The sequence below is a fragment of the Lethenteron reissneri genome, chromosome 30 (assembly GCF_015708825.2).
Source record: "Lethenteron reissneri isolate LAM-NWPU_2019-01 chromosome 30, ASM1570882v1, whole genome shotgun sequence".
NCBI lineage: Eukaryota > Metazoa > Chordata > Hyperoartia > Petromyzontiformes > Petromyzontidae > Lethenteron > Lethenteron reissneri.
Window position 1 is genome coordinate 2,513,771 of NC_083808.1, and position 15,689 is coordinate 2,529,459.

General features: G+C 51.3%; 1 protein-coding gene across 4 annotated transcripts in view; it reads right to left on the minus strand.

Annotated features, from left to right (window-relative positions):
* LOC133349395 (solute carrier family 41 member 1-like) overlaps positions 1-15,418 on the minus strand; it is a 61,153-nt gene extending 45,735 nt beyond the window's left edge. The window contains exons 1-3 of one of the 4 annotated variants that reach the window (XM_061562787.1): positions 15,014-15,417; positions 7,905-8,321; positions 3,367-3,650 (exon numbers count right to left, since the gene is read on the minus strand). In XM_061562787.1, the coding sequence (XP_061418771.1) occupies positions 3,367-3,650; positions 7,905-8,103 (483 nt within the window). In that variant the 5' untranslated portion in view covers positions 8,104-8,321; positions 15,014-15,417. Of the gene's footprint in view, positions 1-3,366; positions 3,651-7,895; positions 8,322-10,701; positions 10,753-14,290; positions 14,311-15,013 lie in introns of those variants that run through there. The other 3 variants (XM_061562784.1, XM_061562786.1, XM_061562785.1) reach the window with 3 other exon arrangements.
* Positions 15,419-15,689: the final 271 nt, after the last annotated feature.

The following is a 15,689-nucleotide window of genomic DNA, read 5'->3' on the forward strand; positions in this document are numbered from 1 at the left end:
GTCAGCTGATGCGCGTACAAGTGAGATGGAACCAGGCATCACAGGACCATGCAAGTGATGGAACATGGGAGAACTTTATCTAGCAGTGGAGCGAAAATGGATAATGTCGACTGATGATTAAGTAGTAATGTGCCTGTCTTTTGGTATAGTAATATTTTACGAAATAATAAACAAAAATATACTCAATGTTTAACTATGTTACATATCAAATTACAGCCCTCTGTCAAACCAGAGGAAAATAAGGCCTCCCCCACACCGAGTGGTCATCGGGTGGTTCGATCATACTTCGCCACGCTGGTCAGCGTGAGTTGGTGAAGAGGGGGGGGCATGCAATCCCAGTTCCGACATCGCTCTCCGCTGATGATGTCTACGTTCAGGAATTTAACTCAAGCGACCGGGCTTCATCGCACAGTGCACAGTGCACAAATCACTGCACCGCCCCCGAAACTGTTGACATCTGTCATGGAATGAGTGTCCCGAAATACCGCGCGCGATTACCCGCGTGTCTTCGCCTCCGTTTATTCACTTTTGTTCGTCTGGGCCATGGCCCAGTGAGCCCAATGGGATTGCAAAGGGAGGCGAGCACACGGGTGCCACAGGGCAATGTAACAACTGCGGTGAGACCTTAACGTCAAAGGTGGGGGGGGGGAGAGGGAAGGATGTTGTAATGCACCACAACCAAATACAGTTCATGAATAAATGTTGATTCAGTGACACGGACCCCAACAGAAAAAGCCCATTCGTGTTTAACAATAGGCAGCCGGGATCTACGCCTGCAAACAACACCAGGCACGGCAGGCAGGCTGCTACCTCCATTGCAGAGCCACACTGTCTGCGATGGAGGTAGCAGCCTGGGCTGTGTGGCGACTTCAATTCGGGTAGCCGGCGTGCTCCACCTCGGGCTTTGTGAATTGCGCGTGTCACGTGTTAACACGACGTCTATTGACAAAAAGCCCGTTGCCAATCCGTTGCTGGTGTCATTGGCTTCGCCCCCACGCTGTTTCATTCACGGAGATTATGTATTTATCTATCATACTTCAGCATGCTGTACAATGCACGTTGGTGATGGGGAGTGCAGCCCAGAACTGGTTTTAGATATGGCGCACCACCGATGTTTGCCACAGCCCAGGTGAATCAAACTCAGGTTGCCAGGTTCATCGTGCAGTGAGTTGGAACGATGGTAACACCACTTCAACGCAGGTCGACGCAACATCAGACCATCACATTGCTACGTAGGATTGAGGGGCTGTTGTTGCAATGCCTTCTGAAACCCAATTAACACGAAACCTCAAGAGGGCAGCTTAGTGGTCTCCTCATGCTGCTGCTCAAATGAGACAATGCTCATCTCCTGTGTACAGCCCTGAGCCAAAAGAGGGAATGTCCACATTCCTCTGACAGGGGCGGGTCTCTCCACTGGACAACCAATGTTGGCTTCCACTAAAAGTGGTACCTACTTTGTCACGACTGGGCTAACCTTCTGCAACGGGTCTCAAAGGAGTCACCGGTAACATGCATTTTGACGTCAAATCACTTCCAATAAAACATTTACTGATACTTGAGGGGTTACGTTTCGACAATCTTTTTTTATTCCAGCGTTTGTAAAGCTTGTTATTTTGTGATGATGGTTACTTGGCACGTCTAAAAGCAGCCTTCACCTGAAGAGTTCAGGTAAACGAAGTTCAAGGCGTGACCCATTAAGTGACAGTTGTAAAACATTTTCACCTCAAAGTCATAAAAAGGGGAATGAGCCCCAAGCGTAGTTGCTTTTATGACCCCACACAGTCAAGTTTCCCCAGCTGCGACAGCACTCACAACGCCACCACCACCATCACCAGAACAAAGACAAAGACCCCCCCTGTTTCCGAGACTGCGAGTGGCAAGCACCCATCAATGCTGACGCTGGGTACAAGGCGTTGGTGTGGCCGACGCTTCCCCCGGACGCGTTTGACGGTTGCATGCCGCAATCAGGTGCTGAGAGTGGGTGTCCAGGTACGAACTTCTGATATCATTCACCAATGATGCTAGCCGTGGCCAGGAATGGAGCTCGGATAGCCAGGTTTGTAGCGCTGCACGCCAATCACTACACCACCACTCCCCACACCAAAGACAAAGATTTCCCGTATAGCCTTAAGAGTGTTGGGGCAAGTGCTGTTAACGAGCAGCACCTATGAAGGCCGGCACAGTAAGCATGGGGGTGGGCGGCCAGCATCACACCGCCTTTGTCTCCCCAGTGGTGATGTTTGCACACCGCACCAGGTACTCATTTGAGGCTGAGTCGACCTAGGGGAGGGCCAGGACCAGTTCAGATAATCGTTACTGGTGCGGCGATGAGCGGGAATCGAATGCAGCTTGCGAACCATTACACTCCCCACACTACACACATGCGTACATACACGCACGCCGAGAAAACTCACTTCACGCCTTGGATCATGTGAACATACGTCACACGCGGAAAGGCATTTTTATTTAATCTTATTTTACTAATGTTTGCAGTACGCTTTTATTGATCCATTATCAGATTTGACCTCGTGCCACGTGTGGTGCACTGTATGCCTTTCGTGTCCTACATCTCACTTGCAGACTTTTTGACTCAATGTGCTCTCACTAGGCTTTGAGGTTTTACTTATACCTATCTCCCTGCCCCCCCCCCCCCCCCCCATGGTCTCATGGGGAACCCACTGCCGTCGAAGGTCATGGTCCAATGAACAACATGAAGCACCCACCCCCCTATTTAAATGTCTCTCCTCTCCGTACCCCGAAGACCCCCGCAGCCCATAACCCCTCTGTCTATCCCCAACCCCCCCACCCCCTTTTCTAGGTCATGTTGCACTGCCTGCACTCAACAGCTACAGTTCTGACTGAACTTTTTGGTGGCCTTAGTGTGGCTCTATGAGCCACAGCGATTAACACCGAACCCAGCAGCATATTGCAGTTAGGATGAGCCTTGGTGAAAGGATTTAAATGGGTGCCTCCCCTCCCCACGGACAATTTGCCCGACTCTTCAAAGCCTGTCATCTGGGCCCCTCTAGCTCATGGGCTTTGGCGCAGTTGCACGAATACAAGCCTTTTTATAAGTCTAGAGGTCTCTGTGCGAGACTATGGATACCTGTGCGAGTCTACGCAGCTCTGTTTGAGCCTACGAGTCTCTGCTTACCGATGCGTCTCGTTGTCAGTGTGTGTAGGTCTATGGCTCTTCATGCAAGTCCACGGGCCTCGACACCAAACTTGGTAACGCTCGTCCAACTGCCCCCCCCCCAACCCCCTTTCCCAAGGCCGGGGGCCTGGGCCCTCCTCCCCGGTGCGGCTGCACCGCCTGCGCGCACACCCCACTCTCCGGCCAAAGACGCCCGGCGCCCGCGAGCTCACCTGGACGATGTCGAGCACCATGCCGGCGGCGACCATGCCGAACCCCGCCAGCAGGAAGGGCAGCAGCACCTGCATGCCGATGGAGAAGGCGGACTCCTTGTGGGTGCTGTGCGTGTCAACTTCGGTGCTGCCAACGTCGTCGCTCTCCGTGGCCTGGCTGCCGCTCTCGAGCAGGGCGTCCTCCTCCTGGGCGCTGCGCACCTCCGCCAGCTCTACGCCCTCCACCTTCCGGCCACCGCCACCGCCGCCGCCGCCATCGGCGCCAGGACTTTCCTGTCGGTCACCTGGCGGGGGCGGGTATGGTATCGGCGGGGTGAGCTCGCGGGATGTGAGAATCTCAAAGGCGTATTCGTTTGTTAATTCACCTGCTTATTAGGAATATACTATTTGTAATTTCCATAACCGAGTAATTTTATTAGACAGAATTTTCCATTTCAATATAAAAAAAAAATATTCAAAACATTACTGTCCATCTCTCCATGTTGCAGTCGGACGTTTAAACTGCGATACTTACATTTGTTCATCTATCCATCCGTTATTATTTATAATAAAAAATATTAATTATAATACACTGACAACAAATTTAGCTCATTGACCGGCTTGTGCTTGTTGGTGTCCACGTTGCAATTGGTTTTCCGTTTTTCCACATTCATTCAAACGCGTGAAGACGAGACCGCTCGTCTCAACTAATCAAACACACGGACATCCAATCGCTACGTCCACATGATAACAAGAGATGTTTAGACTCCAATGTACTCCCGCGCTAAACTAAAACTAACAAAAAAACTATGTTTATTTTACCAGGTAAGACCCATTGAGCTGTATAGCTCTTTTTCAGAAGCGATCTGACCACAACTGGTAGCTCCATTAAGTGGTTTATCACGTGGAAATGTATAGGAGCCAAGTACTCTAAGCGTATGTTTCTAAATGTGGCGCGGAAAACCGGGAGGACACGAAGAAAAAAGATGTTCACGCAACCACGGGGAGAACATGCAAACTCCAAATATTCAGGCATCAGGGTCGGGATCGAACCCACGACCTCCTGTATACCAGGCAAGGTAGTTAGCATCTCACCAGCTCATAATTGTTGTGGGGTCGATAAAAACGAGCACTACTTTGTGGGATGTCAACAATCACACAATGCGATTGCCTCCCCCCTCCGCCCTCCTCCCCCAAAAAATGGGGAATATCCACCGCTGGCATTGGGCCATCAGTGGGGAAGGGGAAGAATGCCTCTGCAGAACTCAACTGAGCGGGATTCCACTTGGACTTGTGACTCAAAGAATAAACACAAACCTGCCGCAATATAAAACAAACCTTTTATGCGCTGGAACAAAAAGATGAAAGAACCGAGTTGGCAACGGGGCTCAAGCGTGCACACGCAAAAAAACATTCCCTGCGTAAGCCGAAAGTGCCACTTGCAGTCACCAGTCACAAACCCGGGGCCCACGCAGTAATGCCACCGCCCTTCTGGCTGTCGCCTGACGAGGCTGGTTTGAATTACCGGCGAAACGTCGCGGTACTCGAACTGTTAATGTTGTGGGTTTACACACCGGTGTGCTGAACTAGTAACAAATTGACATGTTTTGTTCACGTGACAAACCTTACTAATTGTCGGTTTGTGGCGGGTTTAACGACAGATTTATATTTATGCGATCTAACCAAAATAAACCTCTATTGTGGCGACTGCCCTCTTCTATAATTTGCCCGTGGGTCTCTCCACGTGTCTACGAGTCTCTGTGCAAGTCCACGAGGTCTCAACGCGAGTCCGTGGGTCTTCACGCAAGTCTACGAATCTTCAGGCGATTGTGAGTCTCAAGCAGCGGACCATATTGTAATGCCGCTGTCCACTCCACTCATTCTCCGAGAGCAATTCAGTTATTGACCATGAGGCTGCTCCTGAAGCCGCCCGGTGGCTCACTTACTAACCTCGACATGAACAAATAAACGTTCCTCATCAACTCCCCGCCATGTGAAAGCGGAAGATTGTTAACCCTGCCCTACGAAGAGAAATAGATGGTCGGCTGATGTTACAGGCAATAGCCCTTATTCAGAGCGGAGAGAACGAGATAGATTTATTTTACAGCCTTTGAGATTGCGCTTCATCTGAGGCCTCGAAACATTTTTTTATTTGTTAAATTTGTCAAATTAATCGCTTCTTGTGTTGCATAGAGATGGCCGGGAGCATGCGCAACACAAGTTTACGCAGTCCAGAGAAGTGATCATCATCATCAGCTATGATCAATGCACTACTGGATGAAGAGCTCCCTCCCCCCCCCAAGCCACTACCGTTCCTTGTGGTCCCACAATGCATTCATCTGTGAAGCACCCGCAAACGAGCCAAATTCCATCACTCCATCTCCACGAGTGACGCACTCTCGTGTTGCGTTCCCTCCGTTGGCTCGAGCCCTCCGACTTTAGTCTCGGCCGCTATTCCATCGAGCGGCGTAGCATTGCCGCCTCAGCCCGTTTTACTTTGTGAACGTCATGCGTGGCAGCGGGGGGAGGGTGGGAGGTGAGGGGGTGGTGGGGGGTGGGGAGGAAAAAGAATACCGAGAAAAAAAAAATCCACACGGAAATGCAGACAACGTGGTCCATTTATAAAGGGGCCCCACGCTTTATTTAGACGGCACCAACTTTTCCCTTGCGAGCAGGTGGCCCAGGGGACGCAGGATGCCGGCCCAGCCAACTCGCCCGCCCTCTTTGCTTTACTTTTATTCGTCGTCCCGGCGTTTCGGAGAAACGAAGGCCTGCCACGCCTGTCGCGGCAACCGTTGAAGGCCCACCCCCCCCCCCCCACAGGGCGCTCTTCCAGCTCCGCTGCTGGGGGTGCCGTGAGCGTGTGGCGGCGCTCTATAGTTAGCGCCAGAAACGGCTGAAAAAAACGAACGCGGCCCCCAAACATTGCCTGGGCAGAGGTCTCCTCGTAGCTGGGTTTGGCTGACGCTGGGGTTTACACTTTGATAGAGGTGGGGGGGGGGGGAGTGGAGAGTGTTTTTGGTTACGCGGCAGGCCGAGGAGATGTGCGATGGGAACAAGTAAACCCGTAAAAACAAAGTTTTTCACTATAAATCCTTTATATGCCACCTATGGGTCAGATGATTGTCTGCCACCATTAAGCAATTTGTAATTAAATATTTAATTTGTTTTCCCTAAACAATGTAAAATTTTGAATTTTTTTCACGAAAATTAATTGGCACACACAACGAGTCTGTGTGGGAAATGTCAGCTCGATTGGATCACGGGAAGTGGGTTAAAAAACGAGCGAAAGATTTGCACGGTCCTAAGCAAGCAAGCGAACTTAGCATAAAGGATTTAAAAATATATTCGCCTGTGGAGGACGCGGGGATCGATCCCGCGACCTTTGGCATGGGAAGCGAGGGCGCTACCAACTGCGCTACTCCGCCACGGCCTGTGGAGGGGTTACGCTCTGGGCTCTTACACTCTGACGTTCAGCCAAAGCCATGAATGCGTTCTATTTGAATATATGTAAAATCATTTTTTTTTGCCTAAAAAGTGTAAAATTTTGGGAATTTTTTTTCACGAACAATAATTGTCTGGCACAACGAGTATGTGTGGAAAATATCAGCTCGATTGGATCACGGGAAGTGGGTTAAAAAACGACCGAAAGATTTGCACGGTCCTAAGCAAGCAAGCACGCGAACTTAATATAAAGGATTTAGAAATACAGGGATTTTGATGATTATGATGACGATGACGTTGAAGAAAATCATTACGTTTATTGGTAATGATGGTGAGAATAACGATGACATAGTTGATGACGATGGTGATGAGGATTGCTGCAACTTAATCACAGTGCTGTTGTGTTAAGATCCAGGGGAAACCGTCTCTTGCAGCAAGGGAGATTTGGGAGACTTACAATGGGAAGAATACACGATCATGACGATGATGATCACTACAACACAATCACAATAGCTCCGGGGTGAACTCTGAATAAGACACTTGTTGAAATAAAACTCAACACATTCGTCAATAACATGGACTTAAAAGGAAATGTATATAAAATGGCACTTCAGGCAATTGTCCAACGTCATAGAAGACCAACGCACTCTACTTGGGAAGTTCCCTGCCTAAGAGCCATGGCTCACGGTCCCTCCGTGTTTTTTTATTCCACTCGCATCACCACGCTGCTTACTACATGTTCGTTGACTGAGAGGAGGTCGGTCCAACTGGTTTCCCATCGCCAACAACGTCGTTTGGGTGACGCGGTCACCAGCCAACAAGTCAAGCGGTGGCTTGCACCGCAGACGCATCACACACGGCACACGAGAACAAAACGCGGGCCCATTGCCAACAATCGGTGCCCAAAGCCTCGCTCGCCTAGGGCCATAAACCAGGGGAGAAGTGGTTCTCCGTCTCCTTACTCAGCAGCGCTGTTTGGGTGGCACCGTCGTCACCACCGTGCGACGTCACGATGCGGCGCGTCGACCCGAGCGAGCGGCACCACGGACGCATCGCCAGCGGGCCCCGACACGCTCTCCGACCGGCGCGTGCCCACGGCGGCTCACCTCGCTCACCCGCAGCGGCACCGTTGAGCAGGACGATGGCCGTCTTGGCGGCGGTCTGCGCCGGCGGCTGCTTGCCCTGCGCCGGCGCCTGCTTGCCGGCGGCGGTGTCGGTGGCGCCGGGCCCCTCCGTGCCCTCCGTGTACACCCGCCCGTTGCCCTCGGACACCACCTCGGTCGGCGTGCGCCCGCTCAGCTCCTGCAGCACCATGGCTCCGCCTCCGCGCGGGCGCCCGTGCTCGTGGCGCCGTCGCCGTTCCCCGCGCCGTCTGGAACGATGCCCGTCTCTCGGTTTCTCCTGGCTTGGCCCGCGGGCGACGTGGCGGGGTCGGTCGGTGGATTCGTCCGCTTGTCGGTCTGTAGCAGTGTGCGTTTGCTGTGACGCTGGGGCCTAGAAAGCCTTCACGAGAGCTGGGACGATGCCCCTAGCTGTTGAAAGACGATGACAACAGTGACTGCCTTGTCATCAACTATTCGGAGAGTAGGCGTGTTAATGAATATCGGTCGAAATAGATTGTTATGCTCAAAATATGTGCAACGTATCAAGTGTATGAGAATTGGTCACTTGTGATTCGTGGAGAAGGAAATGCAAATACGCCAGAGTTTGCATGTAGACTTACTGAACGGATGAAATGGTGTAAATCAATTGGAACAAACTCGAAATTATACAAAATAAGATGGATAGGCAAAAAACTATCTATCCTTTAATTAAATCACAACCCCTGAACCGTGACAATTCATTTAATCGGGTGGGGGTTGACTTGTTACTTTATCATCAAACAGCGTGCCTCTAGTGAACAATATGACTCTAAGCCCTTCTAAATCCATTGCTGGATTAAGACCACCCCACGCCATGTCAGTCACAAGGGTTTATTTGGCCGTACTTCAACACGCTGGTCGGTGAGCAGAGGGTTGGAGAGTAGAACTGGTTCAGACATCAATCGCCATTGACGTGCCGCAATGGGTGGGAATCGAACTCAAAGCCGCTGAGTTCAGACCACCGTGTTTGGACCACTGCACCACCACTCCCGAAATAATAAATACGTTTTCGTACAGCGCCTTTAGTTCGCGTATCACCTCGAAGGCGCATCGCACATGTCACTGCGACCGATACGCCTTGTTATGTAAACTCAAGGAGGTACCGCATTCAACCTATGACTGCCTAACAGACTCATCTCAAAGTAAACCAAGCACAGTTTGAAAGTCCCCTGTGAGAGAGCGAGACAGACTGACTTGCGTGTGCTGAAGCCCGACCGACAACCAGACGCAAATTTACACGACGAAAGTTGGAATTCCAAGACTGTTACATAATGTCTCAGCCAACAGTGGCAAAAACTCAACAAGTGCCAGCCAGATCGGTTTTCCAGGAGATACGATGCCAATGATCGCAGCACCCGCGAAAGGTTAAACGCTTTAACGAGTTAAATAAGATTTATACAGCCGCGGGCCTTTAATGTCAGCGGCAAAACAGCTCTCGGGTTCGTTTCTTCTGGTTGTATCGCCGCTTGCCGTTCCGCAAAACGACCGACGCTTCACTCCACAAGCCGGGAACTTCTTCAGGAACTCCCGGCACGGGGAGTGAAGCGTCGGACATTCGTGCCGAACAGCGCGCGGTGCAACATGAAAACACACCGGAGGGATACGCCGTACAACCGCGAGAATCTTACACGGTGGTACATGCAGCGTTTTTACAATTGACGCGTTCCATCCTCGGAAGCCAATGCAACTGTTTCAGTATTGAACAGCTTCACAACCGCTAATCTCCCGTTCCATTTTTCTCGTTCGTAAAGTGGGCAGAATCGCCATCGTTCGCCCAAGAACGTCAGTGGAGGTGCCGCTTCAACATTGCAATGTGTTGAGGAAATCTGCTGGCGAGTCTGCGAACGCTCGACGTAAACGCCAAGGAGCGCGCGACGCCAGCAGCACGTGTGCCGAGCGCATGTATAGCGGCTCGGGTTGCCACGTGTATATATACGTCGCCGGCGCTCGGATTTCAGCAGCGCGAGCTCGGTTGTACCACTGCACTTGGACCGACAACAAACGCCACCCGACTTAAAGCGCCTATGCAAATCGATGCAATTATTATTCGGCGCACCGACAAGCCACGGCAGCGTACATGAAATACGCTCGAATGATAGCGCACTGCTATAAATGACCGTTTGAATCGAAAATTTTGCGTTATTAAGAATCGGCCCTTTATCACTCCACTGCTGGATTTTGGCCACCTCACGTCGTATTGGACATGTGGGGTTGTTTGACAAAACTTCACTATCCTGGTCACCGAGGGTTTGTGGAGGACGGGGAGGGGGTCCCCAGTACCGTTTCAGAAATAGCTCGCCACTGATGTTAGCCGTGGCCGGGAATAGAAGTCAGATCACAAAGTTCATAACACAGCGAGCTAAACACTGCTGCACCACTCCTCAAGCACATTCTCTTTGGGAATCCGTACATTGAAAGACGTAAGCATCGCACGTTATAATTTTGCTCATAAGCATATAACATCCATCTGATAAGCCATGGTTAAATATGACAAACTTACTTTCTAACAAACACAAACCCGTGTATGCCCTCTGGCCATCTCGTCGCTTTGTCCGTAAACCTGTTAAATAAAATTCACCACCTAATTGGCTCTTTTTTTTTATCCGTGACCGCAACAATTACCCCTTTTAAATTCAGCCTCTGGCAGGAGCAGCGGCACCAGCAGCAGCAGCAGCAGCGTCGGAACGAAGGCATTTAGATAATGGACAATTTGGACGCGGTGCAAAGCCACACTGCACCGCATCGTGACGACGAGGGCCTGAATGCAAACCTGAGAGCGAAGCTTGCCCGAGAGCTTCAACGGCAGATGGAATCTCGTCCCACCGATCAAAGTGCCGTCCGGAGACATCGCACGTGCATTTATACAGGACGCCGTGGTATGAGAACAAATATATATATAATTAATGAATAAAAACTTGTGATAATTAATCGAGGCGCATGTAATATTTAACCTTCAATGGAACAACAGCTGCCCCCCACCAGCCCCCGCCCCCCAACAACCCCTCACCGACTTGCATAGTGCTTACGACACCACATCATTAAAATGAACGCATACTGTATTGCAAATTAATGCACAATCGAAAGTTAATATGTAAAACCAGCATCGATTATTTAAGGATCACCCAGTCCTCCTGTAACATCAGCGGAAATACACAAGCAGAATCGTCTTGCTGCAGCGCTTTAAAATGCATGAACATTTCCGCTCGGCGTCTCTTTACAAACACTGCAAGTGGCAAAATAAAAGCATTCAAGGCAGCCTGAGCACTAGGACGTGGTCGCGATGCAAAAGTTAAGGTCGCAGAGAGGAAGTGAGTGATCAACCCTCCTCCTCCCGTGGGTAACAGCAAGCAGAGTTACAAGTGTAGCCTTTGCCTACCTGCCGGCATTTAATCAGGCAACACAGTCCTTTTGACACGCACATTTTGTTTACCACAGGAAAACCGAAGAGGTTTTATTTGCACGAAATAATTGTTTTCGATCGTAACGATATAAGCGATTAATTCGAAATAATAATTTTCAGCCCATTCAATTCACTGCTTGACAAATGGCATCCACCATACCACGTTGGTCATATTTTTGGAAAAGCTGGCAAAGTTCTGGTTTGGTGGAAGGACCGGTTTCGATACCGTTCGCTGGCAGTTTCAGTCCGTGGCTGGGAAGGGAGCACAGGACCACAGGACGCCAGGTTCAGAGCGCGACATGCTTCCGCCACCACAGTTGGGTTGTGAACACACGTTTCAAAATGTAGGACGGGATTCCGGTGACGGTAGAGCCGGTATCGGTGCCCTTAAGCAGGGTCCTGAATGTCCACTTGTCGCGTATATAAATGTGTTTTCGCGGCGCGGATTTCATTTTGACAAAACCTCTCAGAAATATTCCAAGAGCAGAATTTCTTGCTCTGCTGGTTTTCGCACATTCGCGTTACATTTTTTTCTTTTAGAAAGTTAAATGCCTCTGTGCCAGTGGACTTTAACAAACGGGAGATGGCTGCAAAGTTTGCCTTAAATGACCATGTGACAGGAGTTCTGGTTTCACAACCAACCAGCCAGTGTGTGCTCTACGTCCGCAAGCGCCGCTGGTCGCTGGGGTTTTCCAAAAGTGTGGCACAAATCCACGGTACTTCTTGAACTCAAGCAGCACAGCGCCGACGCCTACCACACGGTAAACACCACCGCGGTGTGCCAGTGTCCACCGCTGGGAAGTCAACTTGGTGCGATGGCACGAATCTGCTGTGCCACGGAGTGGGGCCACGGGCTTGAGTCCAGATTTGCCAGCTGCTAGCACCAATGATCGAAGGGGTGTCTTTAGTGCATCTGTTACCAACACTCCCAACGTAGGGTTAAATCGGCGTGACTACTCATAACAAGTGAACAACACGAGAAATTAAAGACACATTCAAGCTTGCGAATAAATCAGTCGATGACAAATCCGTTGTTGTGCTGTACATGTATGCTCCCGTGTCTATGCTCCTCAACTTCACCAACTCAAGACTGACCAGCGTGCTGACGTGTGATCAAATGAACCCAGTAACCAACCCGCAGTCTGGAGAGGGCCTTGTCCCTATCTGTGTGTGCTCAGAACTACAACATTACGCTTTGAAACATTACAGTATTATGATTGTGATGCAATCCTTGCAGTATAGATACAGTATACCGATGTGTCTTACAAATGTAGACGTCATACATTACTTGCCAATAATTATCTGTACTACAATGATTTTGCCATATACACACAATTCCACATTGTCTTCACGTGGAATCACACCCATCACGTTCTTACAGAGCAGGTTGATATGATGCATCACAAGGCCCATTTCATCGTCAAACCCATGATCAATCCACCGCTGGATCAAGACATCCTCAAGCTGTCGCTATTGTGCGTCAGTTTGCAATGCCCTAACCCGTATGGCGCCTGCACACCAGCCGATTCCATCGTTCCATCTCAGCAGAGGTCCGTCCCTCCGTCGGCTTAAAATCCACCACGTTAACTTGCAACCCGCCCGGGCCTTCTGCCGACGTGTCCTGTGCACAAGGACACTCACTTTTTGATTTAAAGCTTTCGTGACTGCAGGGATTGATATTCTTGGTTCTTTCCGTAAAGTCACGGAGAAGGGAAATAATAAAATAATACAAATAAAACAATAAAATTCTCACGACGTTTCGATTGCAACACAAGCAATCATCATCAGGTGTGAAACCCACAGCAAGACAATTTGAACAAAAAACAAGAATATGAAGGCGATGTGCGACGTCTCTCTAACTTGCGTGCGAGCTTTCTCGTCCACGTGTTCTTCTCCACGTCCCCATTAGTGCATAATCCACGTGCTCTCGTCAACACGGGACCATGTATTGCGTGAACAATACTCGAGTCTATGCCACGCATCGCTAGTCGTATATTTTAGATGCATTCGAAATATCTGTTATCCAGCAGTGGTTTTCCACGGTTGGATACGTACGGTGCGAAAGAAGTCCCACATGCATATTGGCCGAAGGTGATAATGTGACCCATTCATTGTTCTGCTTTAGCTATTCCGGTACAATATTTGAATATCCTTAACCGATATGTATGCGCGTGCAAATGTTAAACGGGAAGCCAATTAACATTTAGACACATATAGTAGGTAGTAGGTAGGCCACTGTCCATGACTGATATGCCCGTACCAAGAAAATCAATGTCCATGCCGAGTATATCGATACCCTGTATGCCCATACCCAGTACAAAGACAAAGATCCCCCGTATAGCCTTAACAGACTGTAGGGGAAAGTGCTGTTAGCGAGCACCTATGAAGGCCGGAACGGCACACGAGGGGGTGGGTTGTCAGCACCACGCCCGACCGCCTTTGTCTCCCAGTACGGTACTGTATACACATACCCTGTATATTCTTAGCAGGTATATACACATGCTGTTATAAATACCCGGGCACTGGTAAGTCAGTTTCCACAGCCGGTATATTCAACCGGATGTGTACTACGAATACCTTCAGCAGTGTGCTAATGCCATACCCGGATACAGAGACCTGCACATCACTGCCAAGAGGAGGTTAATAGGTCAATATGCCTGGCGGGTACAGCAATAACCCAACTAACTATACGCACGTGTCAATGTGTATCACTGCCCATACCCTACCAGCTAAGGTGCTAGTAGGTATATCCTAAGATCTAGATATCCATTGAGTGTACGTCATCTGCCCTTGAACATCACTGCCACTGGCTAGTACGTCAAGGTGTGCTATACCTTGGTGGATACCTGTGCCCGTAAGCGACAGTCAATAAGTGGCCGTTGTCAAAGGGCGTCAATAGCCCGTGCGTGATGATGGCGAGTAGCCGGTAGGTGTATCCAGTACGTAGTCGTGAAGATACCTGGACTTGTAACACCACAGTCCATGGGCCGACAAGTGGCCGTGGTCGACCAAGTGTGTCGATGTCCCACCCCTGTCAATATCCACAGTCCGTGCCGTTACACAGGGGACGGGCGTAGCGCTCACGCACGGCCACGTGTGGTGGTCGTGGTGGTGGTGGTCGTGGTGGTGGTGGTGGTCGTGGTGGTGGTGGTCGTGGTGGTGGTGGTGGTCGTGGTGGTGGTCGTGGTGGTGGTCGAGGTCGTGGTGGTGGTCGTGGTGGTGGTGGTGGTGGTGGTGGTCGTGGTGGTGGTGGTGGTCGTGGTGGTGGTGGTCGTGGTGGTGGTGGTGGTGGTCGTAGTGGTGGTGGTCGTGGTGGTGGTCGTGGTGGTGGTGGTCGTGGTAGTTGTGGTGGTGGTCGTGGTGGTGGTGGTCGTGGTGGTGGTCGTGGTGGTGGTGGTCGTGGTAGTTGTGGTGGTGGTCGTGGTGGTGGTGGTCGTGGTGGTGGTCGTGGTGGTGGTGGTCGTGGTAGTTGTGGTGGTGGTCGTAGTGGTGGTGGTCGTGGTGGTGGTCGTGGTGGTGGTGGTCGTGGTAGTTGTGGTGGTGGTCGTGGTGGTGGTGGTCGTGGTGGCAGCAGTAGCAGTGGGTGACACATACCCACGAGCCCACCTCGCCCGGCCACGTGTGTGTGGTGGTGGTGGACGTGGTGGTGGTGGTGGCAGCAGTAGCAGTGGGTGACACATACCCACTCGCCCACTCGCCATGGTCTCCCCCCGCGTCCTCCTCTCTCGAGCCGCAGCCTCCTCGCTGGCCGCGTGTCGAGCCCGTCCACGGCGGCGGCTGCAGGCCCCACCAGACACCCGCTCGCTCTCTCTTCTCTCACTACTTCACGCTCGTCCCATTACATCCTCCTCCTTCCATGCTGCCCACACCACGGCCACTGCCGTGTCGATACACGAACTGTGGTTTAATATTGCCCGCTGCTGCTGCTGCAGGAGGAGGAGGAGGTGCACCAGCGCCTGTAGCCGCCCCTGCTGCGGCTGCTGCTGCTGCTGCAATAGTCGTAGCAACTGGAGCAGCTGGGACAACAGCGGCAGCAGTGGCCGCAGCAGCAGCGTTCGTCCCGGCCCCATTGAGTCCCCAAGTCACCCCCCCACCACCTTCCCCCCTCCCCCCCACCACCCCCCACCTCCCCCCCCCCCCCACTTCCCCTCCCCCCCACTTCCCCCCACCCCTCCCACTTTCCCCTCCACGCAGCGTGTAACAAACCCCCCCACCCCAGCAGCGCAAGGCTCGCGTGACGTCACAGCAAGCTATTGGATGACGTAGTGTTTAGGCCGCGGCACGCGCTCGCCAAATCTCCGAGTGACGTCGTGGCTCCGTCTCGCGGACACGTTGCCGTTGGGATGACGTCATGTAAA